At 48.4% G+C, this 27,528-nt stretch overlaps 1 protein-coding gene across 1 annotated transcript in view; it reads right to left on the bottom strand.

Moving 5' to 3' along the window:
* SPATC1 (spermatogenesis and centriole associated 1) overlaps positions 1-22,701 on the bottom strand; it is a 28,950-nt gene extending 6,249 nt beyond the window's left edge. Inside the window, exons 1-4 of the mRNA XM_018058699.1 lie at positions 22,491-22,701; positions 1,072-1,716; positions 445-957; positions 208-347 (exon numbers count right to left, since the gene is read on the bottom strand). Of these exons, the coding sequence (XP_017914188.1) occupies positions 208-347; positions 445-957; positions 1,072-1,716; positions 22,491-22,701 (1,509 nt within the window). The remainder of the gene's footprint in view (positions 1-207; positions 348-444; positions 958-1,071; positions 1,717-22,490) is intronic.

The raw sequence follows: 27,528 nt of genomic DNA, 5'->3' as shown, positions 1-27,528 counted from the left end.
CTGGGACACAGGCCCCTGCGGCCGGGCGCCCTGGACACCTGCTGGCCACTGGACTGAGCACTAGGCTTCCTGCATCCCTGGGTGCCCTCAGATTCTGCTGTGTTCTGCCTGGCTGACCCCCAGAAGCCCATCAAGAGCCAGCAAGCTCCCCGCCCTTGCAGTGGTGGGCAGGCCCTCCGGTGGCCAGTGGGGATGGGCAGGACACACCTGGATGATCTTCTCTGGAATGTTGGAGACTGTGAAGCCATAGAGCCTCACACGCTCGGGGAAGATGCTGGACAGGATCCTGCGGTCCAGCTGGAAGGCGATCTCCCCCACCAGCCTCTCCCAGGCCAGCTGCTTTGATTCTGGGGACAACAGGGGTGGACAGAGTGATCAGTGACTGTGGCCAGCAGCCTGGGAGGTCTCCATGGGCAGCAGAGGGGATCCCAGCCTTGTGCTGACCTCGAGAGCTGTCGGAGAACTTGCCGCTCTTGCGGTGGGCTAGCTTCCGCTCCAACTCCAGGATGCTTTTCCGAGACTGCTCTGGGCCTCGTGGACCACGGGTGTCGGTGACTGAAGCCGGGGAGGATGAGGTTCGCGGTGGGGAGCGGGGGTTGCGTGGAGGGGAGTGGGGGGTGGGCGAAGGCCGAGACGGGGAGTGGTGCGTTCGGGCAGAAGGGTGTGGCATGCTTGACGGGGTGTAGCTGGTGGTCACTGGGGGGGTGGGGGTGGGGGCAGAGGTGAGGATGGCCATGTTGGAGGCAGTCAAGACAGGGACAGAGGCAGGGACCACTTGTCCCTGGGGGCCGCCAGGCTGTGTATGGGCATCTGAGGTGCCATAGGAGAAGGCTGTCACGGGGCCTGGAGTGCCCAGGGCACCAACAGGGGTGGAGGTCTGGATGGGTGCACCCACAAATGTCATGCCAAGGGGCTCCGGCTCCTGGGTTGGCTGGGGGTGCTCAGTGGAGAGTGGGACTAGTGATGTGCGGGAGGGGCAGAAAGGAGAGGAGGCAGATTAGAGCCAGGCAGGACCAGGGACTGGCCTGGGAGGGCCCACCAGGGCCCACCCCCCATCCCCGCATCTGTTACCTTTGGAGGTGGCAGAAGGTCCCCTGTCAGCCGAGGGGTGGGGTCCCGAGGGATATCCTCGGAGCGGCTCTGCCAGCCGCAACCGTGGGGCCTCCGACAGCACCAGATTGTTCACGGGGTTGGCCAGAACGTTCTGAGAGACACCTAGAGGGGCGGCCGTGGAGGTGAGCAGGGGGCCACTCAGGGAGAGGACCCCCGAGCCTGTCATAGGGGGCATTAGGGGGCCGTTCTGAGACACAGCTTGGGGGCCCGCCAGGGGGCTTCCTGGAGTCAGGGGGCCGGTGGAGGGCAGGCCCAGGGAGCTGACTGGTGTGCCCCCTGGGGGCACTGCTCCGGGGCCTGCCAGGGGGCTGCTGGGCATCAGGGAGCCGGTGGAGGGCAGGCCCAGGGAGCTGGTTGGTGTGCCCACTTGGGGCACTACCAGGGGGCTGGCCAGGTGGCTGGTGAGTGGGCTGCTCTGAGAGATGGGCCCTGGGCCGGGCAGCAGCGTGTTGAGAGGGCCTGCCAGGGGGCTCACGATGGGGCCTGCCACAGGGCTGGGCTGTGGGCTGTTTAGCACGTCGGCCAGGGGTGCCAGAGCCACAATCCCCACTTCTTCCAGGATGGGTTCGTTTGTTGCTGCCGGGGACGGGGGCAGGAAGACACCTGGGGGAGACAGAGAAAGCACTGAGATGCCAGGCTCTCTCCCACTGTGGCAGGGTCTGGACCACGAGGCCCATCTGCCTCTGATGAGCTGACCAACTCTCTCTGAGCCTCCCCTCTAGGCGGATCCCACGTGAGGATCTGGCTCCTCGTCTCTGTCCTCTGAGGGCACCTGCTTCCTCCCAGGATCACCTCCCTAAACGCCTGCCCCCGCCGCCAGGACCTTCCACGCTACCTGCCCCTCAGACAGGCCACTGCCCTGAGCTGCTGACCCCTCGCTGAAGAGGGGATGGTCTGAACACACAGGTGGCCAAGTTGACCCCTCTGTGCCCTGGTGGGGAGAGGTGGGCCCGGGCCTCCTGACCACTGTCCTCTTAAGGACAGCCGAAGCTCACGACATGAGGGACCATCAGGGGGCCGGAGCTTGAAGTGGCTGGAGCCCAGGGTGTGCCTGGCCCCTGCCTACCGGCAGGGTATGCGGCTACAGGAGGGCCTGCTGTGCCCACCCCCGCATGCGGCCTAGAGGCCCGTTTGCCCCTGGTTCCTGAGGAGACTGCCCCGGAATGGACAAGTGACCGCTGTTGGAAGGAGAAGTCCCCTAGGGAGAGCGTGGGAAAGGCGTCTGTGAGTGTGCAGTTTGATGGAAGCTTCCATGTTATAAAAATAAAAGCAAAACATGCTTATGATAGGGAAAGAATGGAAATACAGAAAAGTCAAAAAGTGATGAACACCACTGGTTGACCTGTCACCCCGCAGTGTGTCCTATTGCAAAGCTCTGTGTGCGTGGCCTTGAAGACGTCTCCAGGTGGTTATGCGGGTCAGGGGCTGGCAGACCCCTCTGTAAGGAGCTGCGAAGACTTTCTCCATGTGTCTGTATGGGTCAGGAGCTGGAAGAACCCTCCGTGAGGGGCTGTCTACAGATCTCCAGCCTTCCTGGCCACTCCTGCGGCAGCTTCTCAGCTCTGTCATCGCTGCTTGAAAGCAGCCACGGGTAACGTGGAAACAAATGGACGTGGCGGCAAAAATTCATGAATGCTAATATTTGAATTTCATGGACTTCTATGTTGTGAAATAGTCCTCTCCTTTGATTTTTCTCTCAGCCGTTTAAAAAAGGTTAAGCCAGCTGTTCCTGGCTCCCAGGCCATGCACACGTGTGCAGTGACTCTATGTCCTTGTGTCCTTATGTGCCCGCCTCGGGGAGACACTCCCTCCAGCTGTGTCATTCTTGGAAAACAGTGCTTATTATGGCCACGGTGGTTTCCATCTTGTGTACATGCCATTATTTATCAAGCCGATTTCAGTCGGGGGAGTCTATTGATTCCAGTTTTCCCAGCAACAAAAATGCTACTATATAAATCTTTGTTATTTTTCTCCCCCTGAAAGCAGACATTTCACAGTTTCTCAATGCACACTGCCGAGCCCCTCTGCTTTAAGACCCCTTAGACCATCTGATGTTCCCTTTGCAGTCCCAGGTGTGGTACATTGGTGCTACACTACCAGGATGTCCAGCCAAACATTTTAAGTTTTGTTATTTTTTCCAAACAAATAAATTAAAATTTCAGAATCAGTCTTTGATGATTTCTTGTTTTGACTTTTTTGGATTTTTGCTTTAGGATTGAGGAGACAGTAAAGCCTGTGGCCTGAAGGGAAGAGCCCACGGGGAGGAAGTGTGTGAGGGACTGGGCAGTGGTGGGGCAGAGGTGATAGGGCACGGATATCCGAGCTGAGTGTCCATCCTCCTCGGCCTGACTCCTCTTCCAGGAGCCTGCGGTCTGGATGACTCAGGCAGCATCTCCAGGACTCGGGAGAGAAGACAGTCTCCGCACAGTCAGTCCTCATGGTCTCTGAGACCATCTCACTGATGGCCCTACCACACCCTTGCCTCTGTCTTTGCGTTGGTTGGTCCCATTGCAATCCGCCTGCAATGCGGGAGACCTGGGTTTGATTCCTGGGTTGGGAAGATCCTCTGGAGAAGGAAATGTCTACCTAATCCAGTATTCAGGCCTAGAGAATTCCATGGACTGTATAGTCCATGGGGTCGCAAAGAGTTGGACACGACTGAGCAACTTTCACTCGCTCATTTCTGCCTGGACTGCTCTTCCTGTGTGCCTGGTTGGCCCTGCACTGCTACTCATCCCTCACGTGAGACCTTCTCAGAGAGGTCTTCCATCCGGAATTGCCAGGGTCCTTCCGGCCACCTGCTCCTTCCCTTCTCCTCGATGACTTCCTTCTTGGCACTTATCTCGCTCTAAGACACTCTGCGTTGACTTACTGGTTTGTCCTGGTTCCCTCAATTAGCACGGAAGCTCCATGAAGGCAGGGCTTTGTCTGTGTGCTGCTGTTTCCCTGTGCCTGGAACAGTGCTTGGGCCACAGGAAGTGTTCAATAAATATGAAGAATATGATTATATATGAGCACAGATGAAACCTGAGATTTAAAAAAGGGTCAGTCTAGAAAGTGAGAGGATGGAAAAATATAGTCCATGCAAATGGGAAGCTAAAGAAAGCTGGAGTAGCAATCCTCATATCAGAAAAAATAGACCTTAAAATAAAGAATATTACAAGAGAAAAGGAAGGACACTACATAATGATCAAGGTATCAATTCAAGAGGAAGACATAACAATTGTAAATAACTATGTACCCAGCATAGGAGCGCCTCAACACATAAGACAAACACTAACAGACATAAAAGGAGAAATTGACAGTAACACAAGAATAGTAGGAGACTTTAACACCCCACTCACACCAATGGACAGATCATCAAAACAGAAAATTAATAAGGAAACACAAGTCTTGAATGATACATTAGATGAGATGGATCTCATTGATATCCTCAGGACATTGCATCCAAATGCAGAAGAACATACCTTCTTCTCAAGTGCACATGGAACATTCTCCAGGATAGACTACATCTTGGGTTACAAATCCAACCTCAGTAAATTTAAGAAAATTGAAATCATATTAAGCGCCTTCCCCAACCACAAGGCTATGAGACTAGATATCAATTACAAGAAAAAAACTGCAAGAACCCAAATACATGGAGATTAAACAACACATTTCTAAATAACCAACAGGTTACTGAAGAAATCAAAAGGGAAATAAAAAATTCTAGAAACAAATGACAATGAAAACACAACAATTCAAAACTTATGGGATTGAGTTACTGTCAATTTCTCCTTTTATGTCTGTTGGTGTTTGTCTTATGTATTCAGGTGCTCCTTATGTATTGAACTGCAGCAAAAACAGTTCTAAGAGGGAAGTTTATAGCAATACAATCCTACCTCAAGAAACAAGAAAAACATCGAATACACAACCTAACTTTACACCTAAAACAACTGGAAAAAGAAGAAGAAGAACAACAAAAAGACCCCCAAATTAGTAGAAGGACAGACATCATAAAGATCTGAGCAGAAATAAGTGAAAAAGAAATGAAGGAAACAATAGTAAAGATAAAGCTAAAAGCTGGCTCTTTGAGAAGATAAACAAAATTGACAAACGTTTAGCCAGATTCATCCAAGAAAAAAAGAGAGAACAAAATCAACAAAATTAAAAATGAAAAAGGAGAGGTTACAAAAGATAATTCAGAAATACAAAGGACTATAAGAGGCTATTATGAACAACTGTATGGCAATAAAATGGATCACATGGAAGAAATGGACTGATTCTTAGAAAAGTTCAATCTTTCAAGACTGAACCAGGAAGAAATAGAAATTATGAACAACCCAATTACAAGCACTGAAATGGAAGCTATGATAAAAATCTCCCCCAAAACAAAAGCCCAGGACCAGATGGCTTCACAGGAGAATTCTGTCAAACATTTAGAGAAGAGCTAATGCCTATCCTTCTAAAACTGTTTCCAAAAATTGCAGAGGAAGGAACACTTCCAAACTCATTCTACGATGCTACCATCACCCTGATACCGAAACCAGACAAAGACAACACACAAAAAGAAAACCACAGGCCAATATCACTGATGAACATAGATGCAAAAATCCTCAAGAAACTTTTAGCAAACAGAATTCAGCAACACATCAAAAAGCCCATACACCGTGGTCAAGTTGGGTTTATTCCAGGAATGAAGGATTCTTCAATATACACAAATCAATCAATGTGATAGATCATATTAACAAATTGAAAGATAAAATTCATATGATAATCTCAATAGATGCAAAAGAAGCCTTTGACAAAATTCAGCACCCATTTGTGATTAAAACTTCAAAAAATGGGCATAGAAAGAATTTACTTCAACATAGTAAAGGCCGTATATGATAAGCCTACAGCAAACATTATTCTCAACAGTAAAAAACTGAAAGCATTCCCCCTAAGATCAGGAACAAGACAAGAGTGTCCACTTTCACCACTATTATTCAACATAGCTTTGGAAGTCCTAGCTACAGCAATCAGAGAAGAAAAAGAAATTAAAGGAATCCAGATTGGAAAAGAAGAAGTAAAGCTCTTACTGTTTGCAGATGACATGATACTGTACAGAGAAAACACTAAAGATAGTACCAGAAAATTACTAGAGCTAATCAGTGAATTTTGCAAAGTTGCAGGATACAAAATCAATTCACAGAAATCACTTGCATTTCTATATACTAACAATGAAAAATCAGAAAGAGAAATTAAGGAATCAATCTCATTCATCATTGCAACAAAAAGAATTAAATTTCTAGGAATAAACTTACCTAAGGAGACAAAAGAACTGTACATAGAAAATTATAAGACACTGATGAAAGAAATCAGAGACAACATAAACAGATGGAGAGATATTCCATGTTCCTGGGTAGCAAAAATCAATATTGTGAAAATGACTATTCTACAAATTCAATATGATCCCTATCAAATTACCAATGGCATTTTTCACAGAACTAGAACAAAAAATTTCTGAATTTATATGGAAACACAAAAGACCCAGAATAGCCAAAGCAGTCTTGAGAAAGAAGAATGGAGCTGGAGGAAGCAATCTTGCTGACTTCAGATTATACTACAAAGTTACAGTCATCAAGACAGTATGGTACTGGCACAAAAACAGAAATATAGACCAATGAAACAAGACAGAAAGCCCAGAAATAAACCCATGCACTTATGGGTACCTTATTTTTGATAAAGGAAGCAAGACAGTCTCTTCAATAAATGGTGCTGGGAAAACTGGACAGCTACATGTAAAAGAATGAAATTAGAACACTTCCTAACACCATACACAAAGACAAACTCAAAGTGGATTAAAGACCTAAATGTAAGACCGGAAACGACAAAACTCTAGAGGAAACAAAGGCAGAACACCCGATGACATAAATCAAAGCAAGATCCTCTATGACCCACCTCCTAGAGTAATGGAAACAAAAACAAAAGTAAATAATTGAGACTTGATTAAACTTAAAAGCTTTTGCACAGCAAAGGAAACTATAAGCAAGGTGAAAAAACAGCCCTCAGAATGGGAGAAAATAGTAGCAAATGAAACAACTGATAAAGGATTAATTTCCAAAATACACAAGCAGCTCATACAACTCAATGCCGGAAAAACAAACAACTCAATCAAAAAGTGGGAAGAAGACCTAAACAGACATTTCTCCAAAGAAGACATACAGATGGCTAACAAACACATGAAAACATGCTCCACATTGCTCATTATTAGAGAAATGCAAATCAAAACTACATTGAGATATGACCTCACACCACTCAGAATGGCCATTATCAAAAAGTCTACAAGCAATAAATGCTGGAGAGGGTGTGGAAAAAAGGGAAACGCTCTTGTACTGTTGGTGAGAATGTAAATTGATACAGCCAGTACGAAAGATGGTATGGAGATTATTTAAAAAACTAAGAATGAAGCCACTATATGACCCAGCAATCCCATTCCTAGGCATATACCCTGAGGAAACCAAAACTGAAAAAGACACATGTATCCCACTGTTCACTGCAGCACTATTACAATAGCTAGAACATGGAAGCAACCTAGATGTGCATCGACAGATGAATGGAGAAAGAAGTTGTGGTACATATACACAATGGAATATTACTCAGCCATAAAGAGGAATGCATTTGAGTCAGTTCTGATGAGGTGGATGAACCTAGAACATATACAGAGTGAAGTGAGTCAGAAAGAGAAAGATAAATATCGTATTCTAACACATATATATGAAATCTAGAAGAATGGTACTGAAGAATTTACTTACAGAGCAACAGTGGAGAAACAGACAAAGAGAACAGACTTATGGACATCGGAAGAGAAGAGGGTGAGATGCGTGGAAAGAGTAACATGGAAACTTACATTATCATACATAAAATAGCCAATGGGAATTTGCTCTATGGCTCAGGAAACTCAAACAGGGGCTCTGTATCAACCTAGAGGGGTGGTATGGGGAGGGAGATGGGAGGGAGGTTCAAAAGGGAGGGGATATATGTATACCTATGGCTCATTCAGGTTGAGGTTTGACAGAAAACAACAAAATTCTATAAAGCAATTATCCTTCAGTAAAAAAAAAAATTAAAAAGAAAAAAAAAAGGCTAAGTCTAGGAATTGTCCACAGAATGACCCTATAAACTGTGACCCCTGTGACAGCCATGTGAGATCCCAAACTCAGTCAGTTAACAGGTAACTAGCTGAAGGAGTTGTGTGGTCCTTAGAATACAGACTGCAAGATTCATCAGCAGGTCTACAAAAGTCAATTGTATTTCCATATACTGTCAATGAATAATCCAGAATTAAAATTAAGACAATAGCATCAAAAAGAGTAAAATATTTGGGAATAAATTTAACAAAAGATATGCAAAACGTATGCTCTGAAAACTATAAACATTATTGACAGAAATGAAAGAAACTCTAAGTAAATGGAAAATATCCTGGTTTATGGATTGGAAGACTTAATATTGTGAAGATAGCATATACTCCTCTAGTTGATTTACAGATTCAATGAACTCCCTATTAGAGCAATAAAAGAAACAATAAGTTGGATTTCGTCAAAATTAAAAGCTTTTGTGTTTCAAAGCACACTATCAAGAAACTGAAAAGACAAAATGGGAGAAAATATTTCCAAATCATATATTTGATAAGGGACTTATATCCAGATTATATAAAGAACTCTTACAACTCAATAATAAAAACCAAATAGTCCAATTTAAAAATGGACCAAAGGTCTGAACAGGCATTTCTCAAGGACGATATAAAAATGGCCAATAAATATATGAAAAGTTGCTCAACCTCATTAGTTATCAGGGAAATGCAAATTAACATCAGAATGATATACCACTTCAAACCCACTAAGATGGCTATAGTCAAAAAGTCAGAGACTAAGTATTGGCAGGATGTGGAGGAGCAGAAATGCTCCTGCATTGCTGGTAGCCTATGTAAAATCATGCCGCTCCACTGGAAAACAACCTGGCAGTTCCTCAGAGTTAAACATAGAGCTATATAGGACACAGGAAGTTCACGCCCGGCTATATAGTCAAGAGAAATGGAAACATATATGCACACAAAAACTTGTACATGAAGGCTTACAGCATCATTATTAATAATAGCAAAAGGAGGAAACATAAGTCCATGAACTGATGAATGGATAAATGAATTGGTACATCCCTTAATGGAATATTATTCATCCATAAAAACAACCTCCCCCATCTCCCACCTAGAAGTACTGATTCATGCTATAACATGGATAAACCTTGAAAACATTATGCTAAATGAAAGGAACCAGCCATAAACGCCACTTATATATGAATCCACTTATATGGAATGTTCAGAACAAACAAATCCATAATAGCGGAGAGTAAATTAGTGGTTGCTTAGAGCTGAGGAGGAATGAGTGGTAGGAATGTGATTGCTAAAGGATTTATTCTGGGGATGATGAAAGAGTTCTAAAACTGATTATGGTGGTGTTTGTATATATCTGTGCATATATCAAAAAATATTAAATGGTACACTTTAAATGGGTGAATTGTATGGTATGTATGTGAATTATATCTTTTGTTTGTTTATTGGCCTTGCCTTGTGGCATGAGAATCTTAGTTCCCTGACCAGGGATTGAACCTGTGCCTCCGGCATTGGAAATGCAAAGTCTTAACCATTGGACCACCAAGGAAGTCCAGTGAATTATATCTTAATAAAATTGTTATTAAGAGATACCTGAAGTAACAGGAAAATTTGGCCTTGGAGTACAAAATGAAGCAGGGCAAACGCTAACAGAGTTTTGCCAAGATTATGCACTGGTCATAGCAAAACCCTCTTCCAACAATGCAAGGGACGACTCTACACATGGACATCAGATGGTCAATTCTGAGATCAGATTGATTATATTCTTTGAAGCAAAAGATGGAGAAGCTCTATACAGTCAGCAAAAACAAGACTGGGAGCTGACTGTGGCTCAGATCACGAACTCCTTATTGCCAATTCAGACTCAAATTGAAGAAAGTAGGGAAAACCACTAGACCATTCAGATATGACCTAAATCAAATCCCTTACAGTGGAAGTGAGAAGTAGATTCAAGGGATTAGATCTGACAGACAGAATGCCTGAAGAACTATGGACAGAGGTTCGTGACATTGTACAGGAGGCAGTGATCAAGACTATGCTCAAGAAAAAGAAATACAAAAAGGCAAAATGGTTGTCTGAGGAGGCCTTACAAATAGCTGAGAAAAGAAGAGAAGTGAAAGGCAAAGGAGAAAAGGAAAGATATACCCATCTGAATGCAGAGTTCCAAAGAATAGCAGGAAGAGATGAGAAACCCTTCTCTAATGATCAATGCAAAGAAATAGAAAAAACAATAAAGTGGGAAAGACTAGAGATCTCTTCAAGAAAATTAGAGATACCAAGGGAACATTTCATGCAAAGATGGGCACAATAAATAACAAAAATGGTATGGACCTGACAGAAGCAGAAGATATTAAGAAGAGGTAGCAAGAATACACAGAAGAACTCTACAAAAGAGATCTTCACGACCTAGATAATCACGATGGTGTGATCACTCACCTAGAGCCAGACATCCTGGAATGCAAAGTCAAGCAGGCCTTAGGAAGCATCACCACAAACAAAGTTAGTGGAGGTGATGGAATTTCAGTTCAGCTATTTCAAGTACTGAAAGATGATGCTCTGAAAGTGCTGCACTCAGTATGCCAGCAAATTTGGAAAACTCAGCAGTGGCCACAGGACTGGAAAAGGTCAGTTTTCATTGCAATCCCAAAGAAAGACAATGCCAAAGAATGTTCAAACTACTGCACAATTGCGCTTATCTCACACACTAGTAAATAATGCTCAAAATTCTCCAAGCGAGGCTTCAACAATACATAAACCAGACACTTCCAGGTGTTCAAGCTGGACTTAGAAGAGGCCAAGGAACCAGAGATCAAATTGCCAACATCTGTCAGATCATAGAAAAAGCAAGAGAGTTCCAGAAAACTATCTACTTCTGCTTCATTGACTATGCCAAAGCCTGTGACTGTGTGGATCATAACAACTGTGGAACATTCTTAAAGAGATGGGAATACCAGACCACCTTACCTGCCTCTTGAGACATCTATATGCAGGTCAGAAAGTGACAATTAAAACTGGACATGGAACAACGGACTGGTTGCAATTTGGGAAAAGAGTACGTCAGGGTTGTATATTGTCACCCTGCTTTATTTAACTTATATGCAGAGTGAGTGAGTGAACATTGCTCAGTCATGTCAGACTCTTTGTGATCCCATGGACTATGCAGTCCATGGAATTTTCCAGGCCAGAATACTGGAGTGGGTAGCCTTTCCCTTCTCCAGGGGATCTCTCCAACCCAGGGATCAAACCCAGGTTTCCCGAATTGCAAGTGGATTCTTTACCAGCTGAGCCACAAGGGAAGCCCTGTATGCAGAGTACATCCTTTGAAATGCCTGGCTGGATGAAGCACAAACTAGAATTAAGACTGCTGGGAGAAATATAACCTCAGATATGCAAATGACACCACCCTTATGGCAGAAAGTGGAGAAGAACTGAAGAGACTCTTGAAGAAAGTGAAAGAGGAGAGTGAAAAAACTGGCTTAAAACTCAACATTCAAAAAATGAAGATCATGGAGAAGTCTCTTGAGAGTCCCTTGGACAGCAAGGAGATCCAACCAGTCCATCCTAAAGGAAATCAGTCCTGAATATTCACTGGAAGGACTAAAGCTGAAGCTGAAGCTCTAATACTTTGGCCACCTGATGGGAAGAACTGACTCCTTGGAAAAAAAAAACCTGATGATGGGAAAGACTGAAGAAGGCAGGAGAAGGGGATGACAGAGGATGAGAACAGACATGAGTCTGAGCAAGCTCTGGGAATTGGTGATGGACAGGGAAGCCCAGTGTGCTGCAGTCCATGGGGTAGCAAAGAGTCAGACACGACTGAGCCACTGAACTGAACCGAAAATTGTTATTAACAAAAAGACTCATTGAAGGCATTTAGGGTTGCAGTGAAGACACTATCAAGGTACAGGGGCCAATTAAGTGCATCCCTGGATGGCGCTGCACATTGTGTTGGTACAGCTCCTGGGGGAGCGTGTGTCCACTGCTTGGAGCTAAGACTGTTGTAGCCTCAGTCGTGGACACAGTGTCCACAGGTTTTTGACCCATAAAGGTCAGCAATGAGAATCTCAGGATCGGCCTGTTGAAATTTTGGCTGGGAGGTGGGGACACTTGAAAGCACAGAGTCCTCACCACTGGACCACAGGGGAATTCCCATCAACAGGAGTGTCCTGAGCCAACAGTGTCCTAGATCCCAGATTAAGCCTTGGTTTAAGGGATTTCAGTCCTATAGTTTTGTATTCTCAAGCAAAATGTGCAGGTGATTGATTGTTTTAACCTTATCATAATTTATGTTTCACTGATTAAGATTTGTGAGTTGAAATGTTCCTAGGTACTTTACTACATGTTTTTATTGTTGTTTAGTTAATTCGTATCTGATTCTTTTGCAGTTCCACAGACTATAGTTTGCCATGCTCCTCTATCCATGGGATTTCCCAGGCAAGAATACTGGAGTGTGTTGCCATTTCCTTCTTCAGGGGATTTGGCAGGTGGGTTCTTTACTGCGGAGCCACCAGGGAAGTCCCATGTTACTACATACCGTGTTAGAAACTTAAAGAGAGCTTAGATTCACTGCACTTATTTATTTTATACATAAGAATTGTTTAGGGTTCAGGAAGCTTTGTTACATCGAACAATTAAAGTTTGTTTTTAAAGCAAATGTCTTATATTTACCAATGAAGTTCACAGTGTTTTAACTGTTTCCTACTCAGGTCTCCTGCCCCTCATTGCGTCGGTCAGCACGTGGCCGCCATATGGTCCTGCCCTTGGACAAGCCCAAGCGTCTTCCCCGCCGCGGCCTCTGGCTCCCGGCGGCTGCGCCTCCGCAGCCATCGCTCCGGGGCCTACCCACCGCGAGCGGCCTCGCCGGCCGCGGAACCCTGCCTCCCGCACGAGAATGCCGGCCCCACACCCGGGTAAGGGGGGCCCGGCCACTGAGACCCCAGTCCTCGTGGGGACGGAGACGTGGGACAGTCGAGGTGGCCGAGGTCCAGCAGGGCGCCCTGAGAGGGTTGGACGTCACGGTGGGTCCTGACGGGGCGGGGCGCGAGCGTAGGGGCGGAGCCAGAGCAAGGGGCCCGCTCAAGGGGCGGGGTATGTGGGCGGAGCTAGTGTCCCAGGGCTGCCCTGGGGGCGGGGCCAGAGGGTGTGGCGGGGAAGGTGTTGCTTAAGGCACGACCCCGGAAAGCCCAACCAAGCAGTGAGCAAAGGCTGCCAGAGCCAAGGTTTAGAGGGTCAGCGGGCGGGAGGACGAAAGAGAACAGTGTGTTGACAGATCCTGAGAGGCGGCGGGTTCTGAGGTGGGGGCAGAGGTCCCTAAAGGAAGGCAAGGGCTGAGGGTGGGCTGGGGTCCTGAGAGGAATCGTCGCGGGGCGGGGCGGTGTTCTGCAGGGTGGGTCCCGAGAGGGGAAGTTCTGAGGGGGAGGGTTCTGAGGGAGAAGGATTCTGAGCGGGGAGGTTCTGATGGTGGGTGGGTCCTGAGACGGGGGAGGGTTCTGAAGGGGGTGAGTTCTGAGGAGGGATGCGTCCTGAGGGGGCTGGTACTGAAGGGAGACAAGGGTTCCAAGAGGAAGGCAGTTCCTGAGGGGAGGAAGGCTTCCCACTAGGGGTGGAGCTAGGCGGGCTTAGGTTAACTCCCTAGGGTGGCGTGTAGGGGTGGGGTGGGGGAATGGGGGTAGTATTAGGCCCGAGGTAGGAAATTGGGCCTTGGGTGAGTCCTGGTGAGGGGACGACAAGAACACCTCCTGAGGTGAGGAAGGAGGCCCTGACCTGGTGACAAGGTAAAGACCTTGGGTTAAGGAAAGCTCCGGACTAGGGGGAGGGGGATGGAGATTGTGTGGAGCAGGGCTGGTAAAAGGCCTTTTGAAAAGGGGGAAAGACTGCTACCTGCCTGAGGAAACTTCCATCAGCCTGCAGACCCCAAGGGAAGACAAGGGGCAGCAGGAATGGGGGCCTGGGTGAGGGCAGGCTTAGGTGAGGAAAGAGTGGGAAGTAGGGGAGGGTGCCCGGCAGAAAGAGCAACAGAAGCCCTCCTGCCCTGAGAGCCCTTCCTAGCCTGACCACCTGCCCTGTCCTGACCACCACTGTAAGGAGCAACCACTTTGGCAGGCAGTCACTGTTTTAGTGACTGGAGCCCTCAGTGTAGTCTTCATTTCCTCTTTGCTCCAAATGCCCTGAAGTTCCATCCATCTTCAATCTTCGAGACATCCTGGCACAGTCCCTGAGCCCTCAGGAGCATGAGGCCATGCAGTCTTAATCCCATCCTGGCTCACCTCCCACCTGCCATGTTCACAAGGCCAAGGCCTAAATCTCTTGGCCTTTCTTCCCTGTGAAGTTAACTCAGCCCATAGCCAATAGTTTACTGATTTCCTGTCACTCAGGTTGCCCAGTCTGCCCACAAAGTTGTACCTTCTGCCTTGCTTGCAAGATCCCTGCCAGCCTCTAGATCTCTAGTACCCTGGTCTCTTTATTTTCGTCTATCTGACAGCCCAGCTGGTGCCTGCTTCCTTCTCTGATGTGCCCGAACTCTTGCTGAAAGGCCCTTAGCTCTGCCTGCCTGCTTTCCCATGTCTGCCCTGCCCTACCCATCAAATACTGCTGGAGAAGGTTGGTGGCTGCTGCCTGTATAATCCATTATGCCAGCATCATTTGTGCCCATTACACACCTCCCAGGTTCTCCATTCAGTTCCTTCTGCCATTTTCACTTCATTTCAGACTTTGCTCATCTTTTTCTCTCCACCATTGCTCTCAGAGAATGAAAGCTTTACAGAGAAAATTAAAGCCATGGTTCTGGAGTTTCTTTAGCTTCCCACCTGGCATTCTCACGCCCCTTTCCTTCCTCCTTCCCTTCTCAGACAGGGGAAGAGATGTTCTTCCTTCAGTTAATGCAGCTTTGCTCTAGAAACTATCCCTTTTTTCTTTTGTATCTTCCCTTTACATAGAAATAAACTCAGGTCTCTGCCGTCAGGAAAAGCAGCTCTGGACTCCAGGGCCCTCTCCAACTAGTGCCCCTCCAAACCCTACTTCATGAACTAAGTGTCAGCCATCTATTCTATTTTCTCATTCACTCGTCACCTCACTTGGTGGGGCTTTCCTACTTACAATGGGGTTGAAGTCACTCTAGTCAAGGTTAATAATGCCAAACCATTAGCACTTTCCTTGCCTGACCTCTCAGGTAGCCTTTACTTTGTTGACAATTCTGTCCCCTTTGAAGCTATCTCTTGGCATAATGGTGACATTATATCTTCGAGGTTTCCCTTGTCTGAATGCTCCTTTGCCAGCTTCTCTTCCTGTCCTGACTCAAGACTTGTTCTCGCGACCTCTTCTTACTAATCCTCTGTCTTCGCAAATAGTCTCACCCCTTCTTGTGACTTCAGTTATCAACAACTCTTGGATCTTTTCTCTCTAGCCCTGACTTCTCCTTTGAGCCTCAGGCTCATATCTCCACTGCCTCCTAGATGCTCCACGTGGGTGTCATGAAAATATCTTAGAGCAAAATACAACTTATTCTCTTCCCCCAAGACTGGACATCCTTCTCCCAGGCTAATCCTCATCGAGAGCACTAATGGAGGCTTTTCTATAATATGTTAAAATAGTTAAAAGTTATCAATCAAGCGAACAAAATATTAAATTATGTTCTATCCAACCCACTCCAGTGTTCTTGCCTGGAAAATCCCATGGATGGAGGAGCCTGGTAGGCTACAGTCAAAATTTAGGTCTAGGGGCTTCTTCTCTATAAATATTACTCTTCTGCTTCTCTCAATGAAAGAGGAAAGTGAGTTATTTCTTGCATTGTGTGTGGCTCATTCATCCTTGTACAGCAAAATTATACTTGGTTATTATCTTTGAAATGTTGCCAAAATTAACCATGAGAATTACCACAGCACCAACTTGGAAGAAGTCTGCAAGTCAATCATATTGTTGCAGTTTATGTACACAGATACCAAGCTGGTTATCTATATCAAAGGAATAAAAACAAGTTTCATTCCTTTGAAAAAATAAAAAAAAAAAATAAATTATGTTCTATCTGCTTACCTGAAAAATAAAGCTCTGTGACAACCTGGAAGGTCAGATTTGATAAGACTCTTGTACTCCCTGGGGTTCTGTGCCAGAATGAGGCGGCTTGGGGAGAGCCACCCCCTGGCCTCTGGGCCTCATCCTACACCCCTTCTTTTCCACCTGGGCTCTGTCCTGCACCATGAGGGGCCTGGCACACATGCTGTGAGCACCCACAAGCCCACATCCTGTGTTCCTCATACTGGGAGAAAGGTCAGAGGACTAGACTGGAGGGTTTAGGAGGTTGTCCTGTGCACAAGAGTAAGAGCAGAGAAGAGTAAGCCCAGAAAGAGGAATCGAAGGTCAAGTTCATAAACCATATTGAGAATAAGAGCCTGACTCTATGAGGAAGGCCAAGCACAAGGAATGGGCAGGGGGAACAGGCAGCGTGGGGAGGTGAGTGGCTGAAGATCCACTGAGGCAGCTGCAGAGATCTGCCCCGGCCGCTGTGGGAGTGGAGGGCTCTGCGGTTCCAGGAAGTGATGCCCTCAGTCCCCTCAGCCACACAGACACATTCTGGACTCTCATCCCTCGCATCTGAGCTGTTCATTTTCCTACTAAGTCACTTGAATCAGTCTCTCTCCACTGCTAGTTCACACCATCATCTTCTGCGTGGATGACTCAAGAGCTGCAGTCTCATTGATTTCCCTACCTTACTCTTATCTCCCTTGACTCCATTTCCCCACAGCAGCGGGAATGGTCTTTCTGAAGCATAAATATGATTACTCCTTGTAGGAACCTGCCAGCGTCTGCTCATTGCCTTTGGGAACAAGTCCAAGCTCCTCAGTATGTCATTCGCAGTCCTCAGCAGCTGAGCCCTGCTGGCCTCTAGCTGCACCAGCACCTCTCACTGACCCCAACCCCCTCAAGTACACTCACAAATGCAAGCAGTACACATACACCTCACACTAGCACACATAGCATAAACACACTCTAATACCCACACACCACACACTCATACATGTCCCACACTAAAACACACATTCACAAACATACTTACACATACTATTCTATTCTATCAAAGTATATGATTATCCACATACTATACACATAGCAACTCACAAGACACATACACCACACATACGCCACACATCAGACGGTAAAGCGTCTGTCTACAATGCAGGAGACCTGGGTTCGATCCCTGGGTCAGGAAGATCCCCTGGAGAAGGAAATGGCAATCCACTCCAGTACTATTGCTTGGAAAACCCCATGGACAGAGGAGCTTGGTAGGCTACAGTCCATGGGGTCACAAAGAGTCGGACACGACTGAGTGACTTCACTCACTCACTCACTCACTCACTCACTACACTACACTCACTCACTCACTACACTTACTCACTCACTACATTCACACACACACACCTTTTTTCATACTGTACAACACACACACCCAAGGCACACATGTTACACATTAGTCACTTACCCACCTATACCACATACTCCACACACACATTACATTATACACTCATGGGTCATATGCACTAACACGATGTTCACATGCTCACACACACACCCCACTCCATACCCACACCCACACACTAAACACCATGCACACCACAGGCTTTAACCACACAATCTATTTCTCACTCCTGCAAACCTTTGGCCCAGGCCTTTGCACAGACAGTTCTTCCCTCTGAAATGTCCCGTTCCCCTTTCAGGGCTGGGTGTCTGGGCTTGTCACCAGAAACCTTTTCCTAACCCTCCAAGCTTGACCCTTCAGAGTGGGAGAGCAGAAGTGGTCCAAGAATTGTCTCAAGAACCAAACCTAAAAGGAGAAGGCTTGCTTGGTTAGCCTGGGAGTTGGGAATCACAGTCTAATTTCTTCAAGTGTTCAGTTCAGTTCAGTCGCTTAGTCGTGTCTGACTCTTTGTGACCCCCAGGGACTGCAGCATGCCAGGCTTCCTTGTCCATCACTAACTCCGGGAGCTTACTCAAACTCATGTCCATTGAGTCGGTGATGCCATCCAACCATCTCATCCTCTGTCGTCCCCTTCTCCTCCTGCCTTCAATCTTTCCCAGCATCAGGGTCTTTTCAAATGAGTCAGTTCTTCACATCAGGGGGCCAAAGTATTGAAGTTTCAGCTTTAGCATCAGTCCTTTCAATGAATATTTAGAACTGATTTCCTTTAGGATTGACTGGTTGGATCTTACAGTCCAAGGGACTCTCAAGAGTCTTCTCCAACATCACAGTCCAAAAGCATCAATTCTTCCATGCTCAGCTTTCTTTATGGTCCAACTCGCATCCGTATGTGAACACGACTACTGAAAAAACCATAGCTTTGACTAGACAGACCTTTGATAGCAAAGTAATGTCTCTGCTTTTTATTATGCTATCTAGGTTGGTCATAACTTTTCTTCCAAGGAGCAAGCATCTTTTAATTTCATGGCGGCAGTCACCATATGCAGTGATTTTGGAGCCCAAGAAAATAAAGTCTGTCTCTGTTTCCATTGTTTCCCCATCTATTTGCCATGAAGTGATGGGACCAGATGCCATGATCTTAGTTTTCTGAATGTTGAATTTTAAGCCAACCTTTTCATTTTCCTCTTTCTCTTTCATCAAGAGGCTCTTTAGTTCTTCTTTGCTTTCTGCCATAAGGGTGGTGTCATCTGTATATCTGAGTTATTGATATTTCTCCAGAAAATCTTGATTCTAGTTTGTGCTTCATCCAGTCCAGTATTTCTCATGATGTACTCTGTTCAGTTCAGTTTGGTTCAGTCACTCAGTCATGTTCGACCCTTTGCAACCCCATGAACCGCAGCACACAAGGCCTCCCTGTCCATCGCCAACTTTCAGAGTCCACCCAAACCCATGTCCATTGAGTTGGCGATGCCATCCAACCATCTCATCCTCTGTCATCCCCTTCTCCTCCTGTCCTCAATCTTTCCCAGCATCCGGGTCTTTTCCAATGAGTCAGTTCTTCGCATCAGGTGGCCAAAGTATTGGAGTTTCAGCTTCAACATCAGTCCTTCCAATGAACACCCAGTATATAAATTAAATAAGCAGGGTGACAATACACAGCCTTGACGTATTTCTTTCCCAATTTGGAACCAACCTGTTATTATATCCAGTTCTAACTGTTGCTTTTTGACCTGCATATAGATTTCTCAGGAGGCAGGTCCTATGATCTGGTATTTCCATCTCTAAGAATTTTCCATAGTTTGTTGTGATCCACACAGTCAAAGGCTTTGGCATAGTCAATAAAGCAGAAGTAGATTTTTTTTGGAACTCTCTTGCTTTTTTGATAATCCAATGCATGTTGGCAATTTGATCTCTGGTTCCTCTACCTTTTCTAAAACCAGCTTGAACATCTGGGAGTTCATGGTTCACATACTGTTGAAGCCTGGCTTGGAGAATTTTGAGCATTACTAGCATGTGCTGCTACTGATGCTAAGTCACTTCAGTCGTGTCCGACTCTATGACCCCATGGATGGCAGCCCACCAGGCTCCCCCATCCTTGGGATTCTCCAGGCAAGAACACTAGAGTGGGTTGCCAGTTTCTTCTCCAATGCATGAAAGTGAGAAGCGAAAGTGAAGTCGCTCAGTCGTGTCTGACTCCTAACGACCCCATGGACTGCAGCCTACCAGGCTCCTCCGTCCATGGGATTTTCCAGGCAAGAGTACTAGAGTGGGTTGCCATTGCCTTCTAGCATGTGAGATAAGTGCAATTGTGCGGTAGTTTGAGTCTTCTTTGGCATTGCCTTTCTTTGGAATTGTAATGAAAGGCAGGACTTTTCCAGTCCTGTGGCCACTACTGAGTTTTCCAAATTTGCTGGCATATTGACTGCAACACTTTCAGAGCATCATCTTTTAGGATTTGAGATAGCTCAACTGGAATTCCATCACCTCCATTAGCTTTGTTCATGGTGATGCTTTCTAAGGCCCACTTGACTTCACATTCCAGGATGTCTGGCTCTAGGTGAGTGATCACACCATCGTGATTATCTGGGTCATGAAGATCTTTTTTGTATGGTTCTTCTGTGTATTCTTACCACCTCTTCTTAATATCTTCTGCTTCTATTAGGTCCATACTGTTCCTGTCCTTTATTGTGCCCATCTTTGCATGAAATGTTCCCTTGGTTCTCTAATTTTCTTGAAGAGATCTCTAGTCTTTCCCATTCTATTGAAGTGTAACATTTCTTAAATATTGTATCTCCCCGAGCATATCATTTTTGTTGCTCTGTCTGTTGTCTCAAAATCATGGAAGTAGACCCTTTCAGAGGAGAGAGAACTTTGTGCTTGGGACCAGTAAGGGAGGACTGTGAAGCCCAGTTCCAGATCACAGCCAGGCTGAGAGGTGGGAAACCCAGTGGGCAGAAAGCAGGGGAAGGCAGCTTCCAACTGGAACTGGACTGTAGGGGAAGGAGCCCAGACCTGAGGGGAATAGCCTCAGGTCAAAAGGTCAAGTTCTTAATCAGAAGCATGCCTAGTTTAGAGTGAGCTGAGTTCCAGGGACTCCTTGGCCTGATTACCACTTCTGCTGCTGCTGCTGCTGCTGCTGCTAAGTCGCTTCAGTCGTGTCCGACTCTGTGCGACCCCATAGACAGCAGCCCACCAGGCTCCCCTGTCCTTGGGATTCTCCAGGCAAGAACACTGGAGTGGGTTGCCATTTCTTTCTCCAATAAATGAAAAGTGAAAGTGAAGTCGCTCAGTCGTGTCCTACTGTTTGAGACCCCATGGACTGCAGCCCACCAGGCTCCTCTGTCCATGGGATTTTCCAGGCAAGAGTACTGGAGTGGGTTGCCTTTGCCTTCTCCAGATTACCACTTCTAGTGGAGAGAAAAGCCCAGGTGGGCAGGCTGGCTGGAGGGCAGGGCCTGAACCAGACTAGGAGCTGAGATGGGCGAGGATGACCCAGCTGAAGGTGTTCTTGGAACTCAGAAAGAGGAGGGTTATCAGTCCCAAGTGCCATGCAGTGACTTCCCTGGCAGTCCAGTGGTTAAGACTTTGCCTTCCAGTGCAGGGGACATGAGTTCGATTTTGATCCTTGGTCAGGGAGCTAAGATCCCACATACCTTGCACGGCCAAAAAACCAAGTGGCACGCAGAGTTTGAGAAGAATGCGGCACCTAAGAAGCCACCTTTCTAGAACAGCGGAGTGTCAAGATCCGCTGCAGAGCTATAGAGCCTTAAGTGGTAGAGACTGAAAGACCAGAGTTCTCTTTCAGTGAAGGGGGCTGGCCTCACACCTGTTGATGAGCGGAGTGGAGGTGGGGGCAGCGGGATGGCAAGGAGCAGGGCCTTTGGTGGAGTGGGGGTCTCCACAGGGGTGCATGGGCGCCAAGTGTGGGTGCAGAAGTGCACCTGGGAAGGAGACACACAGCCTTCTCCAGGACAGGAAGGACGTTGTAGACAAGGAGAGGATGTGGATATAACAAATGCGAAGGCGTTTCGTCAGCTCCTCACCAGCATGCTCTGACAGTCTATTGCCACGCCCTGGGAAGTTCTCTCTGATTGCTTCAATACCAGCCATTCTGTGTCCACAGCTTTCTGTTCTTCTGGTGCATCCCTTTTTGCCATCCCCACAGTCAACTGTGAAGCCTCTCTGGCTTCCTGGCCTCTGAACACCCTTCTGGCCCAGTCCCTAAGCTCCAGGCCTAGCCCTGAAGGTCATCACTTTAACTGCTTTTCTGCAAACACCTCTAACTTCTTTGCCAGTTTTTTTGTCTCACCCCACACTCAACATCCTCTCCAGCCCCAGGGGTGTCACGCATTAGTGATTTCCAACCTCAAGCCTCAGTTCTGGTTTCTCTGCTTGGCTTTTGGACTCAGGTGGCTAGTTGCCTTCCGGTCACATCTGAGTGGAGAGGAACGGGGAAGAGGCCTGGGGTGCTGAGGGAGGGACGGAGGGGAGGGTGGAGGGGCAGGGTGGAGAAGCTGAGGGTGGGTGCTGTGTCGGGTCCAGTGGGGCAGCATGTTTGGGTTTCAGGGCTGGAAAATTCAGTCTGTGGAGCTGCTTGCAAGTTCACTTGAGGGGAGGGTTCGGGCAAGGGTACCTGCTGCCAGGCAAACGGGGCTGGCACCTAGTTTTGTCCTTTTATCCTGACTGTCCTGTGTCCTCACCCCCCACACCAGGTGGCCTGCTGACCCCATGTTTGTTGCTGTCTACGCCCTTCTCCCCAGACCTGAACACACAGACTCCCTCCCTTGTGGCTGCAGTCTCACCCTTCCCTCCCTGCTTTTCTTGAACTCAGCCTCTTGCAGTTACCCTGGTGTGGAGACGCACCGGCCGCCGCCTCACTGAGCCCACTGCTGAACCCGCTGATGCCCAGGCCGCCCGCCTGTGTCTTGATCGCTGACTTGAGCTCGTAATTCTCCCGAATGAGCCGCACCAGCTTCTTCAGTTCCTCATTTTCCCGCACCAGCTTCTCAATCTGATGCCGAAGCCCCTCATAATTGGTGAGTAGAGACATGCCCCAGGGCAGCGGGAAGGGTGCGGCCCTCAGGAGGACGCTGCACCTGGAGGCTGCCCAGGGCCTCGGGCCTCGCCCGGGCTGGAGGAGGGCACCAGAGTTTGCAAGTCGCAAGGCTGGCCCAGTGGGCCTGGGTATTGTGAGGTCAGAGGCTGCACCTCCTCCGTGCTCTCTTTGCTCTAACAGGCTCAGCTCTCCATGCCTCCAGGCAGCCTCGAATGTTCCACCCCTTCCCTGTCCAGCTGGCTTTCCTCTCAAGGTGCCTCCTCTGTGGAGTTTCCCAATCCCGCCCTCTAGGCTGTCCCCACAGACGTGTCCTTTGTCACAGCACTTGCCTGGGCCTATGCAGTTAGCTCTTTAGCCTGTTTCACTTCACATCGAGGGCAAGGACTGTGTGACTCGCCAGTATCCTGCAAAGGGCCAGGTGTCGTGAAGGTGGATGACTAGTGAACATTTGTTGAATGAAAACTTGTCACCTTCCTTCCTGGAGAGGGTGTCCTTTCCTGGGGATCTTGGATTTAGTTGTCAGCCTCCTCCAGGCGAAATTCTATCTTGGACACCTGGACACCGGGCTATGCTTTCTTCTAGCCCCAGGTGCTCAGGTAGCCTTTCTCTGGCGGCTGGCCCAGGGGCTCCCGTGTCCAGGTACTCGGCTCCCTGAAGCTTGGTTTCCGTTTCTGTTGACTCAGCTCCCCTATTCCAAATTCCCTTGTGGTGCCCCTCCTGTGCCTGCTCTTCTCTGGATTCTTGAATTTTCTTATTATTCTTCAAGAACCCAAGACTGCATTCCTCATTAGTTTGTAAGAACGCATATTTCTGAGTCCTTATAGCACTTCCCCGTTTTAGAGCCATCTACTGAGAAATTTGCAGGTCTGACCTTGGCAGGAATGAGGCCATGTCCTTGTGACCTCCACTGGTTCTGCGAGTGTCTGCTCTTGAACAGGAGGAGGTGGTGGCATCTTGTTATAAGCCAGAGTGCTCACGCTTGACAGGAGAGTGGGGATGAGGACGCAGTCGAAGATCAGCCAGGACTGGGGTTAGTCTGAGCTGAGCATTCTACATGGACCTCACAATGGGAGGCCTACCCCCACCCTCCTCCGACACCCCAGACTGTAATCCTGGGTGAATCTCTCTGGCCCTGGGGACCAGGGCTGAGCTTTCTTCAGAGGAGATCTCCTCTCGGCGTGTTCTGCTCTTAATAGAACATCTCTGCTGGGATTTCCTCCAGCGTGTGAAAATAAGCTTATCATGGTCCAAGCCTCTTCCACCTCCAGTATTATCTCACTGTTGGCCTCTCCTTGGGTTGATGCTTTCTTTGCCGTCTGTGATGGTTACATTTTCTGGGTCACCTTGGCTGGGCTATGGTGCTGCCTAGGAATTTGGTGAAACACTAGCCTAGTCATTGCTATGAAAGTTGACTTTAAAATAAAGTAGATTATCCCCAATCATGTGTGTGGGCTTTATCTCGGGTTAACCAACCAAAAGCAATCATTCGAAAGCCTTAAGAAGAGAAAACTGAGGTTTTTCCAGGGAAGAAGTAGTTGTGCCTCAGCACTGTTTTAGAAATCGTCTGAGTTTCCCGTCTGCTGGTCTGCTCTGCAGACTTCGGACTTGCTATTTCCAATTGTGTGAGCCAGTTCCTTAAAATAAATCTCTTAATATGTAAGAACTCTGATACACCATCTGTATTTGCCTTTGTACCAGTACTGCTTTCTTTATATATGTGTGTGTGTATATATAACATCAACTGTATGGAGGGCATTGTGCTAGAAATTAGGGGTTCAGTGTCATAATCAGGCATTATTCCCACCTTACTGGTCATATTGAGTACAGAGGAAAGCAGCTGTGACTCGAACAATCACACATAAATGTCAAATTACTGCTGTGATGAATGTGTGATGCCCGGAGAGGGTGCGGTGGGTGGGTTAGACCCAGTCAGCTAAGGGCAGCCTTCCCAGAGGAAGTGATGATTGAAATGATATGAGGGAAGACTCCGGTGGGAGAAGAACTTTCTAGCAGGCATGACAGCCCATGCAGAGGCCCTGGGTCTGTGTGCTCCACGGAAGGGACCGCAAGAGGCTGGCTGAAGTGATGGGCCGGAGGAGGGGAGCTGCTGTGTGTGCGGAGGAGGACAGAGGGCCCAGACTGTGATCAGGCCTGGTGGCCGTGGGGCTGTTGATCTTCATCTTAAGGGCCTCGTGAAAGCTTGAAGGGCTTTAAGAAGGGAGTGTGGGGATGGACTGGAGAGAAAGCTGCTGAGTCGAACACAGTAAGGAGGCTGCCACAGTTACCCAAACAAGTAACGCAGGTGGCTTGAACACGGGTGGTGCCAAGGAGCAAAGTGGATGGGGCTGAGAAAATTTCGGTGGTGGACTGGTATCCAGCATGGGTGTGAACAGAGACAGCACCACAATTGCTGGTATGTGTGCTAGGGCCGCTGGTGACACCAACCGAGAGGGAACAAGACCAGGTTTAGAGGAAAGACCCCGAATCAGGTTTGGAAGTGCTGCTGAGAGTGGATGCCGTTGAAGCCTCCAAGGAGTTCATTCAAGGAGGCAAACCTTCCTGCTCCAGTCCCATGGGAGAACCTGCCGTGTATGCTAGAAAGATATCATTTGGGGTTCATCAGCTTTTAGACAGCAATTGAAGCCACGGGAGTGGGTGAGGTCACCCAGAAATCAGTAAGTCAGAAAGGCAACAGGCTTTAGGCCTCCTGTGCCTCAAAGAGCGGCACAAGCCTGCAGAGAGCACAGGACAGAAGTGCTGCGGGGACTCGCACTCCCCTCAGTCTCAGCAGGAATTCTCTGCAGACAAAACTTCAGTGTTTTCCCACTCACTTATGCTGAGTCAGACACCCTCTGGTGTTGGGCCACTGGCTTTTGCACAGTTTGTCCCCATTCAGATTTACCTCATTAGATTCTGCTCTGTGTGCCAGCTTGGCAAGGCCCTCAGGGATCTTTGCTCCCGTCTTGGCTGAGGATGCTTTGTAGGTTTAACAAGCTTCCTTTTAAAGCCATCTTCTCAAGAAGATGGTTGAAGAACAGGGGGCTTTATTTAACCTGGAGCCTTCTGTCTGCACCCCCTTCACTTCCCATACCCCTTGTGGGGAGGGGTCAGTCGCATGTGGCCAGTGCACATCGAGCAATACCGGCCACGTGATCATTTCAGTCCTGTTTAACCGCAGGGTCTGCGAGCTTGCAGTCACATGCTGGTGCTGATGGGGAGCTCGTGGGAGGGATCTGCCCAGTCTGTGCCCTACAGGGTCAGCTGGCTTCTGACTACCAGCACCCTCCAGTACTGCTGACAGTCCTAACACCCCCCACCCCAGGTAGATGGTACAGACACCTCCTCCTCTGGGCGAGGTACCGAGGCACCACCCTCCAAGTGCCTGGGCTTCCCAGGTCCCTACGACCAGCCCATGCTTCCTACTTTTTCCCAGCTGTCAGACAGGCTGGGGTTTGGGGCAGGCTGCTGAGTCTCTGGCCTGCTCTTCCTGCCTCCAGCCTCAGCCTCTCTGCACAGCTGCCAAGAGGTCTTTCTGACCCTCTGTTGGGTGCAAGCTCCACTTGGGGAAGACAGGTGCTGTTGTGGGAGGACGAGGGTTACAGCACATACTGCTCTGCACCCCCTGAGCACAGGACAGGGCCCAGAACACAATAGGTGCTCAAGAAACACACAAACTTTTTTCCTCTTTTCTCAAAGAATTCCCACCATAGAGCTGGAGAAGGCACGTTGGCTAGTGGTAGAAGCAGGCCAGGTGCTAGCTGAGTGTCTGAGGATGAGCCTCTGGGTTTCTGAGGGAACGGCTGCCCCTCCCTGCCTCTAGAGGCCTGGGGAGGCAGTGGCCTGGGAGGAGCAGGGGACCCTGCGCACCAGCCTGGGGTCCTGCCAGCCAGAGTCGGGGAGAGAGCCTCAGAGGAAAGCCTCTCCAGGTGCCAGTTAGAGGCAGAGTGTTCTGGGAATGAGACCTTGGTCACCAACGCAGGTCATCCCGTCACCCCTTGTAAAGGAGGGAGTTAGAGGCCAGGACGGGCAGGAGGGCCCTGTCAGGCCCTGGAGCCTGGCAGCATCTCCTGCAGGGCCCTCTCTGCCTTTTACGAAGCATCATCTGAGGGCAGCCAGGAGGAGGAGGGCGGGGCAGCGTTACAGAGGGGAGGGGCTGGGGACCGGGCTGCTGGGGATGTGTGTGGTTGGGGTTCAGGCCCTCGGACTCCAAAAGCCTCAGCCCAGACCTGTGTCACTCCTCACTCTGACCCTCGGTTGATGTCTGCTCCTACTGCAGACCCCAGCATGGGAGCCCGCCCCAGGTCCTGCCATCCGCAGCATCAGAGTGATTGCGCCAGGCCTCGGCGTGGCCACGTGGCCCCAGCGGCCCCCATCTGGGTGCCTCTATCCCTTCATCTGTCCTGACGGGCGATGTGCTACCTCCTCCCCCTGCTGTGTGAGGCCCGAATGAGGTGATGTGTATAACACAGCAAGGGCTGTGTCTGGCGCAAGGGAAGAGCTAACTGCATTTTCTCATCAGCCCAGAGATCTTGACAGCCGGCCAGATGCCAGGCACGTTGTGGGGATAGCAGGGAACAAACAAAGAACCTCTGCTCTCTCTGGCTCCATTTCCATGGCCAGGAGCTGCCCAGGGCAGGGCAAGCCTGAAGCTGGGGGGGAGGGGGAACCCCAGGATCCCTGGCCCTGTTCCTTGACTGGTGGGCACTCTGAGAGCCTGGGAGGGGAGACAGAGGGGCGTGGAGGTGGGGGACCCTATCCAAGGACCGCCTGCCAGTAAGGGTAAGGGGTGACTGTGGACATGTGGCCTGCTGAAGCCTCAGC

Source organism: Capra hircus, chromosome 14 (genome assembly GCF_001704415.2).
Source record: "Capra hircus breed San Clemente chromosome 14, ASM170441v1, whole genome shotgun sequence".
NCBI lineage: Eukaryota > Metazoa > Chordata > Mammalia > Artiodactyla > Bovidae > Capra > Capra hircus.
This window is presented reverse-complemented; position numbering and strand designations above follow the sequence as displayed.